This window comes from Podarcis raffonei, chromosome 14 (genome assembly GCF_027172205.1).
Source record: "Podarcis raffonei isolate rPodRaf1 chromosome 14, rPodRaf1.pri, whole genome shotgun sequence".
Lineage (NCBI taxonomy): Eukaryota > Metazoa > Chordata > Lepidosauria > Squamata > Lacertidae > Podarcis > Podarcis raffonei.
In genome coordinates this window covers 10,241,461-10,260,490 of record NC_070615.1, presented here as the reverse complement: position 1 = coordinate 10,260,490, position 19,030 = coordinate 10,241,461, and the positions used below count along the sequence as shown (strand labels likewise).

At 49.1% G+C, this 19,030-nt stretch overlaps 1 protein-coding gene across 3 annotated transcripts in view; it reads left to right on the top strand.

Annotated features, from left to right (window-relative positions):
- Positions 1 to 424: 424 nt before the first annotated feature.
- The window catches only part of AP3B2 (adaptor related protein complex 3 subunit beta 2), a 73,707-nt gene continuing 55,101 nt past the window's right edge, over positions 425 to 19,030 (top strand). Inside the window, exon 1 of one of the 3 annotated variants that reach the window (XM_053364316.1) lies at positions 425 to 675. In XM_053364316.1, the coding sequence (XP_053220291.1) occupies positions 563 to 675 (113 nt within the window). In that variant the 5' untranslated portion in view covers positions 425 to 562. Of the gene's footprint in view, positions 676 to 14,749; positions 15,288 to 19,030 lie in introns of those variants that run through there. The other 2 variants (XM_053364317.1, XM_053364315.1) reach the window with 2 other exon arrangements.

The window sequence follows — 19,030 nt, the reverse complement described above, 5'->3', positions numbered from 1 at the left end:
CAAATTATAAATTTTTATTGAGACTTCCCATGCTTCAAGTTCGGGGGGCCTCTGATCATCTTATATCTCTACTGCCTTGAGTTTCCAACAGTTTCTTTAAATCTTCCTGTTGTTAAACTGCAATTCCCAGCACCCTTAAACTACAGTTCCCAGGATTCTCGGGAGAAGGGGGAACTAATGTGCTTCAGATATTAGGTGTGGATGCTTTAATATTTCGTTTCAGCTCTGTGACGGTTTAAACCGGGTGCTTTGGGGGCGGGGCGTTGCCTTCTCTTTTATTGCACCTCGACTTGAGGGCCAAAAGGCGGTCTAGGTTTTAAAAAATGAAATGAGCCAGCACCGGAAAGGGAACCCCCCGCCCCCAGCCTCTCCCCTCGGCGCGGGCGGCGGGGTCGTGTCTCTTTAAGGGCCGGGGGAGGCGTGCCCAATCCTGGCTGCACCAGCCGCTCCCACATGACACTGACATCAGCCGCAGCCGCATCCCGGAGCCGCCGTCGGGGCTGCCATCGCAACCCCCCCGCCATAAGGCGCTCCAGCCAGCCCAGCTTTCCTCCTCGCAGCCATGTCCGCCGGCCAAGCTTACAACGAGGAGAAAGGCGGCTCCTCCAGCCTGGGGGAGCCCGAATATGGGCACGATCCGGCCAGTGGAGGGATCTTCTCCTCGGATTACAAAAGGTGGGGCTGTCGGAGGCGCGCCTCCCACTCGATCCCAGGCTGCGTGTGCGGGACTGAACCTGTTTCTCCCTCCCCTCCTTATTTTATTTTTATTTTTTGGGGTGGGGGGAGGAAGCAACCATAGCTGGCTTGAATGGGGGGGGGGGGAATCAGGATTGCTCCCTTCGTGCCAAAGACAGGGCTTCCCGCCGGCCCCGGGTTCATCCGCGCGCGCGCGCGCGCTCCCGCTTGGCGATTCGCTTGGCCTTTGTTATGGGTGGCCCAGATTTCTCTCTCTCCGCTTCTCCCTCCATCCCGGGGATGACGCGAGAGGCGCTGAGCCAACCTGAGCGCGCCACCTGCGCCCAGGCGAGGCTGGCACCGGGCGACGTGGGCCCGGAAAGCTTCCCCAGCCTTCCAGCCTTATATAGATTTTGACAGGGGGAGGAAGAGCCGGGGCTCTTAGGGCAGCACCTGTCGGGTTGCTACTGCGGGGGCCCCCACCTGCCGCCGGCCGGCCTTCTTACTTAACCACCAGGGCGTGGCACCAGCTGTCAGCTTCAAGGCTCGGGGTTGCCCCCTGCAGAGCTTAGGGAGGTGGCGATAGAGGGAGACCAGATTAGAAACCACCTGGGCTCCACCTGCCATTGGCTACCCAGTGCCGTAGCAGGGGTTGCCGGCGCCCCAGGTGGGCAAGTGTTATCCCCCTGGTGTGCAAAGAGGGTGAACGGAGCCGCCCTCCAAGTGGCTCCCCGGCTGCTCCCTCCATCCACCTGCGCACTGGACTGACCCGCCTGTCGCTGTGCCTCAGCTGCCAGGGCACCTGCCTGTCATGCCTGATTGTGCCCTTCAAAAATGTGGGCCCAGGGCTCCCCTGGCCCCTCGCGCTACTCCTCTGGTGCCCCCTACTGTTGGCCTCCCTTTTTTCCAGGCTACCAATCCCAGGGGACATTGGCAGCCTCTGGGAGGATGAGACCTGGCTCCTTATTCCTTGGTATGTGGGGCCTGGAGTGAGAGTGTTCCTGTGGGCAGCTGCTCTTTGCTCGTGCTCAGGGGTGCTCTTTTCTGAGGGTTTTTCATGGTTCACGGATATTGGGAGTTGTAGTCCAAGGAGATCTGGAGCAGTACATGCAACCCGCTCTTGTTCCACAGGGTTTGTTTCTCAAGATGTTGCATTGAGCAGGGTGTGGAACTAAATGATAGGTCTGAGGTTCCTTTTCAGCTCTGTGACTCTATGACCTGCTTCCAAGTTTCCTAACCCTTACAGAGGTGGCCTAAAATCTATTGTTAGGCTGTTACATGAGCATGTGCAATAATGGTTTGTGGCAAAGATTTCAGCCATGCCAATATGCTAATATGCTGCAGTGCGATTGGGGAAAACATTTCTCAGTTTAGGTCAGGGAAGGTTGGCCCCACCTACATTCGTGCCGCATCCACACCATAGACTTGCAGCTCTCTGACACTACTTTAAACACTTATGGCTTTCCCCAAAGGGTCCTGGGAACTGTAGTTTGTTAAGGGCGCTCCTTAACAAATTCTGCTCAAAGAGCTACAATTCCCAGAGTTCCCTGGGAGGAGAGTTTAACTATTAAACCACTCTGTAGCTCAGTGTGGGATTAGGGGTCTCCTAACAGCTTCTGGTGCCTTCAGTAAACTATAGTTCCCATGATTCCTTGGGGGAATCCGTGACTGTTTAAAGTGGAACCAAAGTGCTTTAAATGTGCAGTGTGGATGTGGCCTTGGTTTATGGCCTTTCATTGGCTAGGTGGGCACTGAGAGAAGCACCTGGGAGCAAGAAACTGGCTCTGGTGCAGTCAGGTGGAATTGCTTCCCTCTGGCTGTCACCTTCCATCAGCTCTGACTGCTGAGGTTTATGTGGCACTGCTGCACCTTAGGAGACCAGATGCCCTCCGAAGTTAGCCCTTTATTGGACCGGCCCAAAGTATAGCCATGTATAACTTACAGCTGCCTTGTTCTTGAAGCTTTGTGGATGCAGACCTGAGTGGTGCCCGAGGCGTGCTGCTCAAACCCTCCCAGAATAAAATTAGTAACTATAAAATAGTTTGGCCAATGAGAGTTGGCTGAGGAATTTGCATCCCACTGGACTCTTCTGAGGACTACTCGCATGACACTGGCACTGCTGTAGGTTTCAGTAAGCCTGTGTGGCAGGGCCTGGCAACCTGTAGTCATAGCTTGAGTCTTAAAGCCCCGGGTGTGTGAAAATGCTCTGTGCAGATGCCTGGCAAGAGTCATCTGTTCTTCCTCTGGCAGTCTGCTGGGTGGGGAGGATGAGAGAGAGGGTGGTAGTAGCAGAAAGCAAGAGAAATGGGGGTGATCAAGAGAGAAACAGGGTGGCAGAATGAGAGCAGAGAGGGGGCCAGGACCACGTCTGACTCTGGCTTCACCCATTCCAGGATTCTGATCTGCCCACCACCAGCCTGCATGCCCCCCACCCAGTTACCCCTAAGGGAATGTGGGTTTTCGCTGGGGAAAAGCTGGCCCATTCCCCAATGTGCTGACTTGCCTCTGCACAGCCATTGAGTTTAACTATCATGTGCATGCCAGTGCCATGTGCTTAACTCTACAGCTGGGCAAAATATTGATATATTGTCTAAAACTGGTCTGAAGTCTATATTGTGATATTGGTTTCATAATTTTTGACCTGGAAAGATATAGCGAATCATGATGTGCGTGCATGTGGGCTATGCAAAAATCACAATGTGGGGAAAACCGTGAAGCTGGCCAATGCTTCTCTCGATTCCTGCAGCCCTTGTTAACTCCGCCAGCTCAATTCTGTCCTGCCATCTGCAAGGGGCAGCGAATCACAAGAGCAGGCGCCGGCAAAAATCACGATGCAGGAAAAGCCGTGAAGCCAGCCGATGCCTCTACATAGCTCCATCCTTATTTCAGACATTGTGATATATCAGTATATTGCAATGTTTAGCTGGTGAGATATCACAATGTTGTAAACCAAATATTGCCCTACTTAATTCGTCATGGATTGGCTTTTGGCACCCAATCACAACTGCAGTTTGAGCATTTGGAGGTAGTGCCAGAAACTGACCTGTACTGAGTCCAGCCCAAGGGGTTGGCATGTACACTGCTGACTCTTGTCTGTGGTGCTGCATGGATAAAAGCTGGCTTGTAGAGCAGCTTAAAAAAATAACATCTGCCATGGGTGAAATGGGTTTTCCTTGGTTCTTAGAGCATGATTCTAGCAGAAGCTAATGGATGTTATGGGGAGAAACTATTAACCTGAATCAAGCCTTTCAGGCAAATGAGCTTGTGGTTAATTGGGTCTCTGCTATTCACTTGCAATCTTTACACTCAGAGTGGTTGTCTAGTTGCTAACACTCTAGATCAGGTGGGGGCCTTTGAACTACAACTCCCATCAACCCCCAGCAAACCTGGCCCAGTGCGGTTCCCCATTCCTGACAGAAGGGGTTGCAGTTTGTGCTTTTCTGGCTGAACTCGACCTGGGGTTCTCTCAGGGTTCTTTGAATTCAAAAGTTGCGGAAAGGTGGCATGTTCAGGATATGCAGCATTTGTGTATTCTAATCATGTTGAGATTCTTGCATTGCAGGGGGTTGGACTAGATGACCCTCAAGGTCCCTTCCAACTCTACAGTTCTATAATTCTATGTGATGAGCGGCACTGGGAACCCATGTCAAGGGTTGCCCACAGCCAAAGAGATGCTGTCAGTGTTTTCCAACACTAGGGAGAGATATATTCCTATGCTCTCATGCAAGAAGAGCAGTAGACAGTGCACTGTAAACCTATGGTCCTTTAAAACTGGGACAGGTAACTTTTTTATCCCGAGGGCTGCATTTCCTTCTGTGCAACAATCTGAGAGCCGCAGGCTGGTGGTGGGTAGGGCTAGGGGCAAAAGTGCAGAGAGCAACAAATGTGCATTTTAGCTTCCTAAGGTAGACTAGTTTACACACAAAAAAACCTCTTTAGACTCCATCTGAAGAGGCAAGATGCATTATCAGAGTTCAATGACATATTCCAGTCAGGCAAAAGCATGTTGGGTATGAAACAGGACCAGCAGGGATTGTGGCTTGGAGGGAGTTTCAGGGGCCAGGCAGAGGGGCTTGGGGGGCTGCATTTGGCCTCTAGGCCTGAGGTTCTCTATCCATGTTTTAAACTTATGGCAGTGCCCTATGATACCACGTAGGCCTTGGAAAATGCAAGATGCAAGATGGATTTTCTTCTTTAAAGCCCTACCCAGAACTACAATAACTGAAATATAAAAACAGCATAAAATACAATGAAATAGATTGCAATGGATTGCACAGCAGCTGGGGGCATTTGCTGCTGATCTATACAAGTCAGGAACCCCTGGGTACACAGAAAGGCTTTAGGAATTCACTGAAACCACAATGTTGTTGCCACCTGCCTTATGCCTACAATGAAGCCAGAGTGCTGAACGCTTTGACCGAGTGGGACGACAGGGAGAAGGCGATCTTTTAGGTATCCTGGCCCTGAATTGTTGGGGGCTTTGTAAATGAAAAACAGAACCTTAAACACGGCACAGTAGCATATTGACAGGCAGTGTAGTTCTTTTAACAGTTATGCTATATGCTGGCAGAAATTAGCTCCGCTCAGCAAGCAAGCTGCTGCGTTCTGCATCAGCTGCAGTTGCCAGACCAACTTTAAGAGAAGCCCAACTCAGAGTGCATTGCAATAATGCAGTGTTGAGATTGCTAATGCCCGAATGACTAGTCATGTTATCCCTGCCCCAAAAAGGTCGCAGCTGGCCATACCAGCTGAAGTCACTAAAAGGCAATCCTGAGTGACAGAATGAGGACTACACCCAGATTGCAAAGCTGTGCCTTCGGAGAGAGTGCAACCCCATCCAGAATGGGCAAAGGACCAAATTCACCTTCCACTAGGCATCACTGCCTGCCGCTGGAGAAAAACCACAATCCTACACATTACAGGAAAAACTCAAAAGGGATGTCAACCCAGGAATGCTGTCTGCTGCAGCAGGTCACATGAAACATTTAATCTCACCCTGCCAAATAAATTTAAGGAAGATTGTACATGTTAGGAACATGGGAAGCTGCCATATACAGACTGAGGCCATTGGTCTGTCTTGCTTCTCACTATCCTGTGTGGCAACGGTTTTCCAGGGGTTCAAACAGAAATCCTTCCTGGCATTCCATGGAGATGGCAGCGATTGAACCTGACACTTTCTGCATGCAAATCACATGCTCAGCCTTTGAGTGAAGACTCTTCCCCTGACTGTTGTTTAAATCTGCATTAGGCAGCTTTAAGAGGTAGCACCTTACTAAAGTGGTACTTCTTATTTAGAGGATTTGTGTTTTAGGGCTGCAATGTTGGCAGTTGTAGCTCTGTCTCATCCGCAACTGCTTCTGGGTGTGGGGAACCTTTGCTCCTCCAGATGGTGTTAGACTCCAATGCCCATGATCCTTAGCCATGCTGACATGGGGATGGGAGTTGTAGTTCTGCAATGCCTGGAGAAAGTTTCCCACACCCACCTTATATAATAAAAAGTTGCATCCAGGAGCATTTGTGTGTTTGAGATGCTATGCCGTTGAAGATGATTCAGGGAATTTTAGTGCAGAGATGACCAAATGAATAGGAGGGCATGTTGTGTCTGCTATTATGGAAACCCTCTTTGTAGTACTATAGAGACTTTCTGGAATTATGCTGCCTGGTAAATATTAACATTTGTTTTCAAACAATCTTGATAGACGGAATGCTGTGTGATCCATAGTTGGCATCTATGATGCTTTTGCAGAATGTATTTGGCTTCTGGGAGCTACCGGGTGGGGCAACCAGTTCTGCAGGCTTCCTGCCACCCTTGGAACAGAGGTTGCTGGATTCCAACTCGCATCAGTCCCAATCAATGTTATGCTGCTGGCTGCTGCTAGACTTGTGTATGTTCCTTATTCAAAAATCCAGATTCACCCCCTTGATTGTTCTGCCTCCCAAGTTCTTGTTTTGCAGCATTTCATATTATTCCCTCAGAGCCTGCAGCTGCAAAGACAGACTAACCACTTCCATGGTTCGGGTAAGAGCTGCTCTGGTACATTGGACAGCTCACTGCTTCCAGAAAGCGCGCCTTGATTTGATTTGCCTGCTTGTTCCACAGCAGCAAAATGACAAGAAGTTTCCTCCTTCTCCATCCCTTCCCTTTGCATTTCAGCGAGGAAACTGAGCTTCTGTTATGGAAGTGGGATCTTCTGCAGTGTGGTGTGTGTCTTTGTGCGTTTTGCCCCCCTCCACTTTATCTGATTAACTTTGGAGGCTGTTGCTCAATAATAATACTAATAATACTACTAATACTACTAATACTTTATTTATGGGTTTGCCCAGCCACTCTGGGCGGCTCTCAACAGAATATTAAAAACACACTAAAACATCAAACATTAAAAACTTCCCTAAACAGCATTGCCTTCAGATGTCTTCTAAAAGTCAGATAGTTGTTTATTTCCTTGACATCTGATGGGAGGGTGTTCCACAGGGCGGGTGCCACCACCGAGAAGGCCCTCTTCCTGGTTCCCTGTAACCTCACAATGAGGGAACCGCCAGAAGGCCCTCAGAGCTGGACCTCAGTGTCCGGGCAGAACGATGGAGGTGGAGACGCTCCTTCAGGTATAATGGGCCAAGGCCGTTTAGGGCTTTAAATGTCAGCACCAACACTTTGAATTGTGCTCAGAAACATACTGGGAGCTAATGTAGGTCTTTCAGGACCTATGAGCTGCAGATTGAGACAAAAGCTTTGGATGCTGCTGAGACTGTAAAATCATCAACTGCACTAATATCCTCCTTAGGGCACTCCCCCAGCATGTCGTGGACTGATAATGTGGAGGTCTGTGCTGTTCCCTCACTAGCTACCTCAGGTAAATGTCACATTTAGAAGACATCTGAAGGCAGCCCTGTTCAGGGAAGTTTTTAATGTGAGACATTTTAATGTATTTTTAATCTTTGTTGGAAGCCGCCAGAGTGGCTGGGGAAACCTAGTCAGATGGGTGGGGTACAAATAATTAATTATTATTATTATTATTATTATTATTATTATTATTAATATTAATATAGCTAGCAGCATTCCTGCCAAGGTAACTGGAAGGGACATCACTCATGTGGACAATGCAGTCATGCATGTGTTGCATTTTCCATCCCAGCCCCACCAGGGCCTGGGACAGATAATGCTGCTATTACATGGATCATTTGTGTTGCCTCGAAAGACCATACACTACTGCCAGAGATGGCCATAGTTGAAACTTGCCACATGATGCAGAGGTTTCATGTAGTAAGCAAAATCATGTGCCACAGATCACGCATGAAGGAGGCAAGGAGCCATCACATAGTAGTGTTGGGGCGGGGGAGGTTGCAGCTTGTGCCTGCAGATGGTAGCAAGTATTTCAGCTCCAAGAGCATGCATTTGGAGTCCCTGGCATACAGAGAAATAGAGGCATCCGGCTCAATTAGAATCATAGAATCATAGAATCATAGAATCATAGAATCATAGAATCATAGAGTTGGAAGAGACCACAAGGGCCATCGAGTCCAACCCCCTACCAAGCAGGAAACACCATCAGAGCACTCCTGACATATGGTTGTCAAGCCTCTGCTTAAAGACCTCCAAAGAAGGAGACTCCACCACACTCCTTGGCAGCAAATTCCACTGTCGAACAGCTCTTACTGTCAGGAAGTTCTTCCTAATGTTTAGGTGGAATCTTCTTTCTTGTAGTTTGGATCCATTGCTCCGTGTCCGCTTCTCTGGAGCAGCAGAAAACAACCTTTCTCCCTCCTCTATGTGACATCCTTTTATATATTTGAACATGGCTATCATATCACCCCTTAGCCTCCTCTTCTCCAAGCTAAACATGCCCAGCTCCCTTAGCCGTTCCTCATAAGGCATCGTTTCCAGGCCTTTGACCATTTTGGTTGCCCTCCTCTGGATACGTTCCAGTTTGTCAGTTCCTTCTTGAACTGTGGTGCCCAGAACTGGACACAGTACTCCAGGTGAGGTCTGACCAGAGCAGAATACAGTGGCACTATTACTTCCCTTGATCTAGATGCTATACTCCTATTGATGCAGCCCAGAACAGCTAGATGGTGGCAGGGCAAAGACCTCTGTCTGAGACCCTGGAGAGCCACTGTCAGTCAGCAGATATAATGGGGAAGGGTCAGAGCTTGGTGGTGGAATCATAGAATTGTAGAGGTGGAAGAGACCCTGCAGTACAGGAATCCTGCCCACGGCAGTCCCTGGTGGGCTCCTGGTTAACAGCCAGACATGTACATGTTCTGCACGTGCTCAGAGGCACTTCCCTAGCCAGTGAGAAGACAGACATGGTGCAGCTCTGGAAGGTTTAGTTTCCATTGTATAAGACCACCAGGACCATATAACACTGGTCCTAAAGGATCTTCACTGGCTCCCAGTACGTTTCCAAGCACAATTCAAAGTGTTGGTGCTGACCTTTATTTGTATTTGTATTTTTTAAAATTTTTATTGGAAATTTTATTTACAACATAACATAACCCCCCCACCCCCAAATACAGAAATCCACCCTCACTGGCCTTTAAAGCCCTAAACAGCCTTGGTCCTGTATACCTGAAGGAGCGTCTCCACCCCCATCACTCAGCCCAGACACTGAGGGCCTCCTCTGAGGGTCTTCTGCTGGTTCCATCACTGCAAGCAGCGAAGTTACAGGGAACCAGGCAGAGGGCCTTCTTGGTAGTGGTGCCCGCCCTGTAGAACACCCTTCAGATTTCAAGGAAATAAACAACTATCTGACTTTTAGAATACATCTGAAGGCAGCGCTGTTTAGGGAAGTTTTTATGGACTGATGTGTTTATTACATTTTTAGATACTGTATGTTGTAATCTGCCCAGAGTGGCAGGGGAAACCCAGCCAGATGGGCGAGGTATAAATAATTTGATGATGATGATGATGATGATGATGATTAGACAGATTGAGACTTTTGATGCCTTTCACTAGGTGGGGCTATTCATCCATCTAGTCCAGGCATAGGCAAACTCGGCCCTCCAGATGTTTTGGGACTACAACTCCCATCATCCCTAGCTAACAGGACCAGTGGTCAGGGATGATGGGAGATGTAGTCCGAAAACATCTGGAGGGCTGAGTTTGCCTATGCCTGATCTAGTCCAACCTTGCCTGCACTCACTGGCAGCAGCTCTCCCTGATCCCAGGCACAGCTCATTTCCCATGACTTGATTCTTTACCAATGGTTGAAGAACTGCATGCAAGCTCTGTCTCTGGGCTGTGGGTTCTTCCCTTACCCTCTGCAATTCTAAAGGATGGCCTCAAGATGGCAGTGTAAATACAAGAGAGGAATAATAGAATTGTAGAGTCAGAAGGGATCACAAGGGTCATCTAGTCCAACCCCCCCGCAACACAGAAATCTTTCGCCCAACGTGGAGCTCGAACCCCTGACCCTGAAATTAAGGGCTTCATGCTCTACCGATTGAGCTAGCCAGCTTCCTTTCCCTACCTCTATCAGTACATAACAACTGAATCGGGAGAGGCCGTGTGCAGGTCCCGGACCACTGTGGTGGGATGGATGAGGGAACATAAGCTGAGCTTCAAACCTGGCAAGATGCTTGAGGTCCTCATCCCGAGAATTTGGTTGATTGCTTGACCTGCTCAGGGTTACAGTCCCCCTGAAGCGGCAGATATGCAGTTTGGAGGTGATTCTGGACCCATTTTGGGGCCCAGGTAGTCTCAGTGATTAGAGGTGCTTCTTACCAGCTGTAATTGGCCCAACAGCTATGGCCGTTCCTGGACTTTGGATAATTTGCCCTCAGTCGTTCAGGCTTTGGTAGCTTCAAGACTGGATTACTGCAATGGACTGTACTTGGGGCTTCCCTTGTGCTTGACCCAGAAACTGCAGTTAGTGCAAAATTCTGTAGTACATATCCTGACAGGAGCAAGACCATGGCAGTGCAGAACACCTCTGCCTGGAGGCCTGCCCTGGTTGCCAGTTTGTTACCAGACCAAACCTGAACTGTTGCTGTTGGTATATAAAGCCCTTAACAGCTTGGGATGAGTTTACTTGCCTTGACCTCTTCGACCTGCAGAACTTGCATTGTTATAGGTGCCACAGGTTACCGGTTCCGTCTTTTTTAGAAATTGTTATTTCATTCCTGCAGCACCTAAACATTGGAATTTCCTGCCTACTGACAGGCACCTCCACTGTACTCTCGCTGGCATTAGAATGTTTTTGCTTAGAGAAGCCTGCCCAGACCTATAAGATGTTGATGGGTTTAAATTGCTTTTTAGTTTACTGCTGGTTTTAATTGTCTTTTAAGTGTTGCAACTACTTGCTTTTCTCTGGCTTTTTGGTGATGATTTTAATTTATTGTAAACGAATGAGAGGTTTCGTTACAATCGAGCGGTATATAAATTGTATTAAATAAATAAATAAGAGCATATGAGGGCCATAGAAGAAAAGCTTGAGGTTCACCACCCTGTTCAAAAATGTAACACAAGGGAGATGGAGGCATAGTTTACGCAGGGATTACTCATTCCAGGTTAGCTACTTCTTACCTTGCTTTATGCTGCAATCCTGTATGTTCAGGGATGGGGAGCCTGTGATCCTCAAGATGTTATTGGACTTCAACTCCCATCAGCACCAGCTGCTGTAGCCAGCAGTGAGGGATGATGGGAACTGTAGTCCAATATCTGGAGGGTCGCAGGTTTCCCACCTACTAATCTACTTCCTATGCCTCCCCTGGCAATATCTCATGGAACTTCTTTGTTCTAAAACCAATTATTGTGTATTTTTTTTAAAAAAAATGGCTGCTGTTTTGCACAAAGTACTCTGAAGTCAGCTTCGGTCATATATAGGCTTAAAAGTAAAGGTAAAGGGACCCCTGACCATTAGGTCCAGTCGTGACCGACTCTGGGGTTGCAGCGCTCATCTCGCTTTACTGGCCAAGGGAGCTGGTGTACAGCTTCCAGGTCATGTGGCCAGCATGACTAAGTCGCTTCTGGCAAACCAGAGCAGCGCACGGAAACGCCGTTTACCTTCCTGCTGGAGCGATACCTATTTATCTACTTGCACTTTGACGTGCTTTCGGACTGCTAGGTTGGCAAGAGCAGGGACCGAGCAACGGGAGCTCACCTCGTCGCGGGGATTTGAACCGCCAACCTTCTGATCGGCAAGTCCTAGGCTCTGTGGTTTAACTCACAGCGCCACCTGCGTCCCATTACACAACATTTAATACGAATCCATGCAAGATTCCATGCTTTTGGGGTTATACCCTTGGCCATCCATCTCCACTTTCAGTAGCAGCAATAAGAAACTTCTAAATATAGGAATCCTACATTGCTGTTGGAGAGGAAATTCAGAGCCCAGTCCTATGCATGCCTAATCAGAATTGAATCCTACTATTTTCTGTGGGACTCACTCCCTGATTAAGTCTGTTTAGGATTGCAGCCATAGGGTGTATTGATGGAGGAGGTGGGGGGTGTCTAAAGCAGGAAAAGGAAACCTATGACCCTCCAGCAGCCGCTTGGACTCCAACTCCCAGCTGCCATGGACAGTGTTGAAGGATGATGGGAGCTGGAGTCCCAACAGCATCTGAAGGGCTGCCGGTTCCCCAAGCCTGGTCTAAAAACTTATCACGTTGAATGGGGCAGAACAGCACATGTCGAGAAATGTAACAATCCACCAACAAAGAGAAGTGTGATCAGGGAAGACGCTTATCAGCAAGTTCTGTGTTGCATCAAGTGTAACATCAAGATCTTGCAAGAATAAGTTCACACACTGTATAGCCTTGAGGCTTACGCTTAGAGAGTGAAGGCCTGGGGGAAGAATTTGAGTGGTTTCCCCTCCCCATTTTTACATCCTCAGCCCATCACGTCTTTACTTAACATTGGTTAAGGCTGAATGCTTTGCTGCTCCCAATGTTGAGTTGACGGCTCCGGTCCTAACACCGCTTACCTGGGAGTAAGCTCCAGTGTACTCCACAGGACTCCTGAGTGGACACAGTTAGGATTGCACTGTTAAGTAGGGGTAGGCGGATTTGCTTCCCTGCAAAGTTTGAATGCATGCTGGTTTGAAACAGTGGTGAAGATGATTGACTGTAGTCTCTGGAGTTAAGTTTTATGGAGAGACCCTCTGTTGTTGCCATCCATCTGTCTAGGGAGACAATGGGGGAGTGTGCCTTTGGAAGTGAAGTCACATTGTCGGAAGGTTACAGCACCTTCTGTGGCTGTAGAGACTGAGAGGAGAGACATGTTTTGTTGCAGCTGGGGCAGAAGATGATGTTCGGTTGTGCCTCTCTGCTCTTCCCAGAGGGCATTCCTCCTCTGGTCGCTGCTGTGGATGCCTAATCTGACTTTATGTCGCCAAGCACTGCCATTGTCTGTAAGGGATTCCCATATGGCAGCGTTAATGTTGCTAGCCTTTGTGTCATGGAGGAGATGATCTGCCAACAGGCCTGGTGTCTGAAGGCAGCTTCCTGTAGAGCACGTCCTTATGGATCCTGCCATCTTCCTTTCTGTGGACATGGCAATGCCAGCATGGATGTCACCGAGACAGAAGTGCAAACAATCTGGGAATGTGGGCTTGGGAGAGCACATCTTTGAGACTCTGTCCTTTGAAGGTGACCCGGAAACTACAACTAATCCAGAATGTGGCAGCTAGACCGGTGACTGGGAGCAGCTGCTGGGACCATATAACACCGGTCTTGAAAGACCTACACTGGCTCCCAGTATGTTTCCAAGCACAATTCAAAGTGTTGGTGCTGACCTTTAAAGCCCTAAACGGCCTCGGTCCAGTATACCTGAAGGAGCGTCTCCACTTCCATCATTCTGCCCGGACACTGAGGTCCAGCTCCGAGGGCCTTCTGGCGGTTCCCTCCCTGCGAGAAGCCAAGTTACAGGGAACCAGGCAGAGGGCCTACTTGGTAGTGTCACCCACCCAGCGGAACGCCCTCCCACCAGATGTCAAAGAGAAAAACAACTACCTGACACTCAGAAGACATCTGAAGGCAGCCCTGTTTAGGGAAGCTTTTTAAATGTTTAATAGGTTATTTTATTTTAGTGTTCTGTTGGAGGCTGCCCAGAGTGGCTAAGGAAACCCAGCCAGATGGGCGGGGTATAAATGATAAAATATTATTATTATTATTATTATTATTATTATTATTATTATTATTATTATTATGTGCTTAGGTGTAATGTGGTAAACCAGTCTTGCTGTGTCTGGGGTGGAGGGCTCCTAATTCTGCTGAGTGAGGCTCTGCCCCAAATTCCTGCCCTAATGGCACCTCTGGCTTAGAGAAAGGCAGTGGAGGGTGTTCCATTTGGTTGAATGCAGCACTGCCTGGCCACCCCCAGCCAGGCCCTGCCTGCCTTCTTACTTCCAGCGGGGTGGGTGTGTGGCCTTGCCTTTATAGATCTCCGCAGGAAGGAGGATATGGGCTGGGTGGAGGGGTAGATAACTGTTTGGAGGATAGATGGTCCAGGAATGCAATAAATATTCTTTTGCTTATTTAAAATCTTTCTCGGCGGCCTTTCATCCATATAATACATAATATGGCAATAAATCATACCGTCAGCCCCATTGCAGCCATCTTATTGAAATGCATTGCATTTCTTTCCTCCAAGAAGCAAAAGTCGCCTCCACATTTCATGCTCACAGCAACCCTGCGAGGTAGGTAAGGCAGAGAGAGAACGTCTTTCCCAAAATTCACCCAGGAAGCAATTCTGGAAAAGCAGGCATTTGAACAAAGGTGTAGCAGTGTCGCTCCCCATCTCTAAGATGAGCTAGTTTAGCCATGCCCACTCCCTTACAAAAAACAAAGACGAAACAAACGATCCTATTGGTTGGGTTTTTCGCCCACGGGGAGTTGTGGGCTACTTGCTCACGACGCCTTCCCTCCCCGCGGGAGCGAGGGATTCCCGTGGGCGTTGCCTGACTTTTCTGCAGACGGCCGCCGGGTGGCGCTGCTCCTGCCTTCGCCGCCGCTTCAGCGTCCCGGGCGGGCGTCTAAGAAGCGGCTGCTGCTGCTGCTGCTGCAGCGTCTGGTTTCAAGGCGAGAAGGCGACGGTGGGAGGGACGGGGCCGCTGGCTGGCTGTCGTCGGAGTGGTTGGCAGCTGCAAGAAGACCCGCCCCCAGCCCGGCAAGCCAGCGGCAGCGGCAGACGTGCTAACGTGGCTGGCCGAGCAGGGGGAGGCTGAGCTTTCGAGGGGGCGCACGCTAGGGGAGGGGGGTCCATGCTTTCCCTGGCCAGCTTTCCGGCTTCAGCTGCCCCCTGAGTTTCGGGACTTGGGAGCCAAGGAGCAAAGGGAGTGGGGACTCCCCCCCCCCAGCAAACCTTGGCTCAGCCGTCTAGGGTCGCCCGCTCTCCCCGCTGCTGAAAGGCGGTCGGTGCGCCCCGCGTCCCTTTCGGAGATGCAGAAGCTGCTGCAGCAGCTGCCCGCCAGCGCGGCCAACTTGGTGAAATCCCAGCAGACGGGGGCGGCGGCGGGCGAGGAGGCCAAAAGCCCCGTCTTGGTGCCCGACGGCGCCCAACAGAGTTGGTACAGCACCTTGGAAGGCGATGAATCCAGGCAGCTCAAGGCGCCCGAGCAAGACGTGGTCTCCCAGCACGAGAGCAGCCTCGACGGCAGCGTGGTGCAGCCGCTACGGTAGGGTGGGCTGCTGCCTTGGGGGGCGCGTTCCCCGCGCCTTCTCCAGCTAAACGGGCGAGGTTTCCAGTAGCCGTCGTCGTCGTGAAGGGTCCTTTAAGGGATGCAAGGAGGCAGGCTCCTCCCCAGGAGGTTGCAAGGGGTAGGGAGCCCTTTGCAAGCCGGAGGCCGCATTTCCACCTGAGCAACTTTCCAGAGGCCACATGCCTATGGGGGGGGGGGCAGGGACAGAGGCAAAAGTGGGCAGGACAATGGATGTAAATGTTATCTGTGTTCTGTAGGCTGGTTTGTATGCACTCTCTCACGCCCTTCTCAAAATCTCCATCTGGGAAAGTAAGAGGCACTTATCAGTGTTCAAGGACACATTCCAGCCAGGCAAAAACACTCAAGGAGGGTGCAAAGCAAGCCAGAGAGGTATGGGCATAGGCAGGGGGGCAGCTCTCCCCCCCCCGCGCACCAAATCAAGTAGAGTGGACTCTCGGGTTGCGAATGTGATCTGTGCGGGATGCATGTTCGCAACCTGCAGCGTTCGCAACCTGCAGAGGTGCATGCGCGGGTTGTGATTTGGTGCGTCTACGCATGCGCAAGCACCATTTAGTGCTTCTGTGCATGCGCGACCGCTGAAACCCAGAAGTAACCTGGTCCGGTACTTCCGAGTTTCTGTGGTCCGTAAGCCAGAAAAACGCAACCTGAAGTGTCTGTAACCCAAGGTATGACTGTAAATAAATAAAAATACTTAACTAACTGATAACCTCACAGATAACCTGCAATATAATGCCTGTCTCCCCTAAAATAAATTCTGGCTACGCCCATGCAGAGAGGGGTGCAAGCTTAGGAGGGGGTGAGGCATGGAGGGAGTTCTGAGAGCTAGGTAGAAGGGCTTAGAGCATTTTGCCCCAAGATTCCCCACCCTTCATATAAAGCAGGGTTTCCCAAGCTTGGGTCTCCAGCTGTTTTGGGACTACAACTCCCATCATCCCTAGCTAGCTGAACCAGTGGTCAGGGATGATGGGAGTTTTAGTCCATCTGGTGGGCTAGTGGTTCCCCCTTCCCATTGCTAACCTCTCATTGAACTCAATGGGACTTCAAGCAGACATGCAAACCACCTTTTCGGTATTCAGGTGTTTCTGCAAAGGTATGGGCTGTTATTCCTCCCTTCTACTCTGTGAATGCTTAGGAGAGAGTAATTGTCAGTGTAGTAGCTATTTTGGGGTAGATAGGGCTATCCCTCCCAGTTAAAGTAATGTTAATCAATTAATTGTGTGAGCTTTGAATGCACAAATTAAGATTTGTTGCTTATAAACAGAGGCTGTCATAATGGAGATGGACATAACATAACATAACAAATGAGATGAGGGATAGAACAAAATTAAACTTTTTTTAAAAACAACTTTGTTAAATTGGAGGGTTAACCCAGAGAATACAATAATTACTGAAGCCACCTTAACCAATTCTAGACTGAAAAGTCCATCGTGCCAGTTTTTTTTATACTATTAACCATGTGCAAATAAGATAAACAGTATTTCTAAAGGGAGGGGGGTGTATTTTGTGCTTTTTTTAAATCCTAGAATCGGAGAATGATAGAATTGTAGATGGCAGAAAGTGAGGAGGAATTAAAGAACCTTTTAATGAGGGTGAAAGAGGAGAGAGCAAAATATGGTCTGAAGCTCAACATCAAAAAAACGAAGACCATGGCCACTGGTCCCATCACCTCCTGGCAAATAGAAGGGGAAGAAATGGAGGCAGTGAGAGATTTTACTTTCTTGGGCTCCATGATCACTGCAGATGGTGACAGCAGCCACGAAATTAAAAGACGCCTGCTTCTTGGGAGAAGGGCAATGATAGGCCTAGACAGTATCTTGAGAAGTAGAGACGTCACCTTGCCAACAAAGGTCCGTATAGTTAAAGCCATGGTTTTCCCAGTAGTGATGTATGGAAGTGAGAGCTGGACCATAAAGAAGGCTGATCGCCGAAGAATTGATGCTTTTGAATTATGGTGCTGGAGAAGACTCTTGAGAGTCCCATAGACTGCAAGAAGATCAAATGCATCCATTCTTAAGGAAATCAGCCCTGAGTGCTCACTGGAAGGTCAGATCCTGAAGCTGATGCTCCAATACTCTGGCCACCTCATGAGAAGAGAAGACTCCCTGGAAAAGAACCTGATGCTGGGAAAGATGGAGGGCACAAGGAGAAGGGGGCGACAGAGGACAAGATGGTTGGACAGTGTTTTCGAGGTTACCAGCATGAGTTTGACCAAACTGCGGGAAGTAGTGGAGGACAGAGGTGCCTGGCGTGCTCTGGTCCATGGGGTCACAAAGAGTCGGACACGACTAAACGACTAAACAACAACAAAGTGTTGAAAGGGACCCCAAGGATGTCCAACTCCCTGTAATGCAGGAATCTCAACATGTAGTTCCCATCCAATCTGAAACCATACCTGACACGGCTTTGCCTTGCAAATGTGCTGGCACTTTTTTTTGCTGCACCACCATGTATGCGTCTGATTCAGCAGGTAGCGTGTTGCAAGAATGGTTCTCCTATTTATTCACTAATGCCTCTGAATGCCCCTTGCTGTGTTTCACGAGTATGGGGAGTGCTGCTGTGCTGTACTCTTGCCCTGTTTGGTGGCTTCCCAGAGATATCTGGTTGATCACTGTGAGATCAGGATTCTGGGGTCTTTGGTCTGATCCAGCAGGGCTAATCTTTAAGTTATCTTGTGCAGGAAGGAATGCAAGTTGCCATGTGTCTTCTGCAGTTCTTCTTAGTACTTGGATGAATACTTAAAAAAAAAAAACCTCTTTGGTTAATTGAGCACACTTCTTTTAGTTGTTCAGAATAATTTGTATGTACAGTGGTCCCTCGCAAGACGAATGCCTCGCAAGACAAAAAACTCGCAAGATGAAAGGGGTTTTTGTTTTTTGAGCTGCTTCGCAAGACGATTTTCCCTATGGGCTTGCTTCACAAGACGGAAACGTCTTGCAAGTTTGTTTCCTTTTTCTTAACACCGTTAATACAGTTGCGACTTGACTTCGAGGAGCAACTCATAGAACGCGGTGTGGTAGCCTTTTTTGAGGTTTTTGAAGACTTTGGTGATTTTTGAAGCTTTTCCGAAACTTTTCCGACACTGTGCTTTGCAAGACGAAAAAAATCGCAAGACAAAACTTACGGAATGAATTAATTTCGTCTTGCGAGGCACCACTGTATTACATTTAGCTAATTCATTGACCAAGGTTGCAATATGCTGACCTCGCTTACCCAAATGTAAGTTTTACTGTGAAAACTTGACTTCTGAGTAGAGGTGGTTAGGACTGCAGTCTAAAACTCTAATTCTGAAGTTGCTTAAAGGTAAAGGTAAAGGGACCCCTGACCATTAGGTCGTGGCCGACTCTGGGCTCATCTCACTTTATTGGCCGAGAGAGCCAGCGTACAGCTTCCGGGTCATGTGGCCGGCATGACTGAGCCGCTTCTGGCGAACCAGAGCAGTGCACGGAAACGCCGTTTACCTTCCCGCTGGAGCGGTACCTACTTATCTACTTGCACTTTGACGTGCTTTCGAACTGCTAGGTTGGCAGGAGCTTACATGGGAGCAAATCCCATTTAACACTGTGATTGACTTCTTGTTTTGTTTAATGTGTCATGGAAGGGTCCAGTCCCTGAATGTCTTAGCTACTTGGATTCCCCTATCTTCTACCAGCTTGGTCGGCTCTTATGACTGGAGAGATGCTTTGGCATGATGGGTCAAG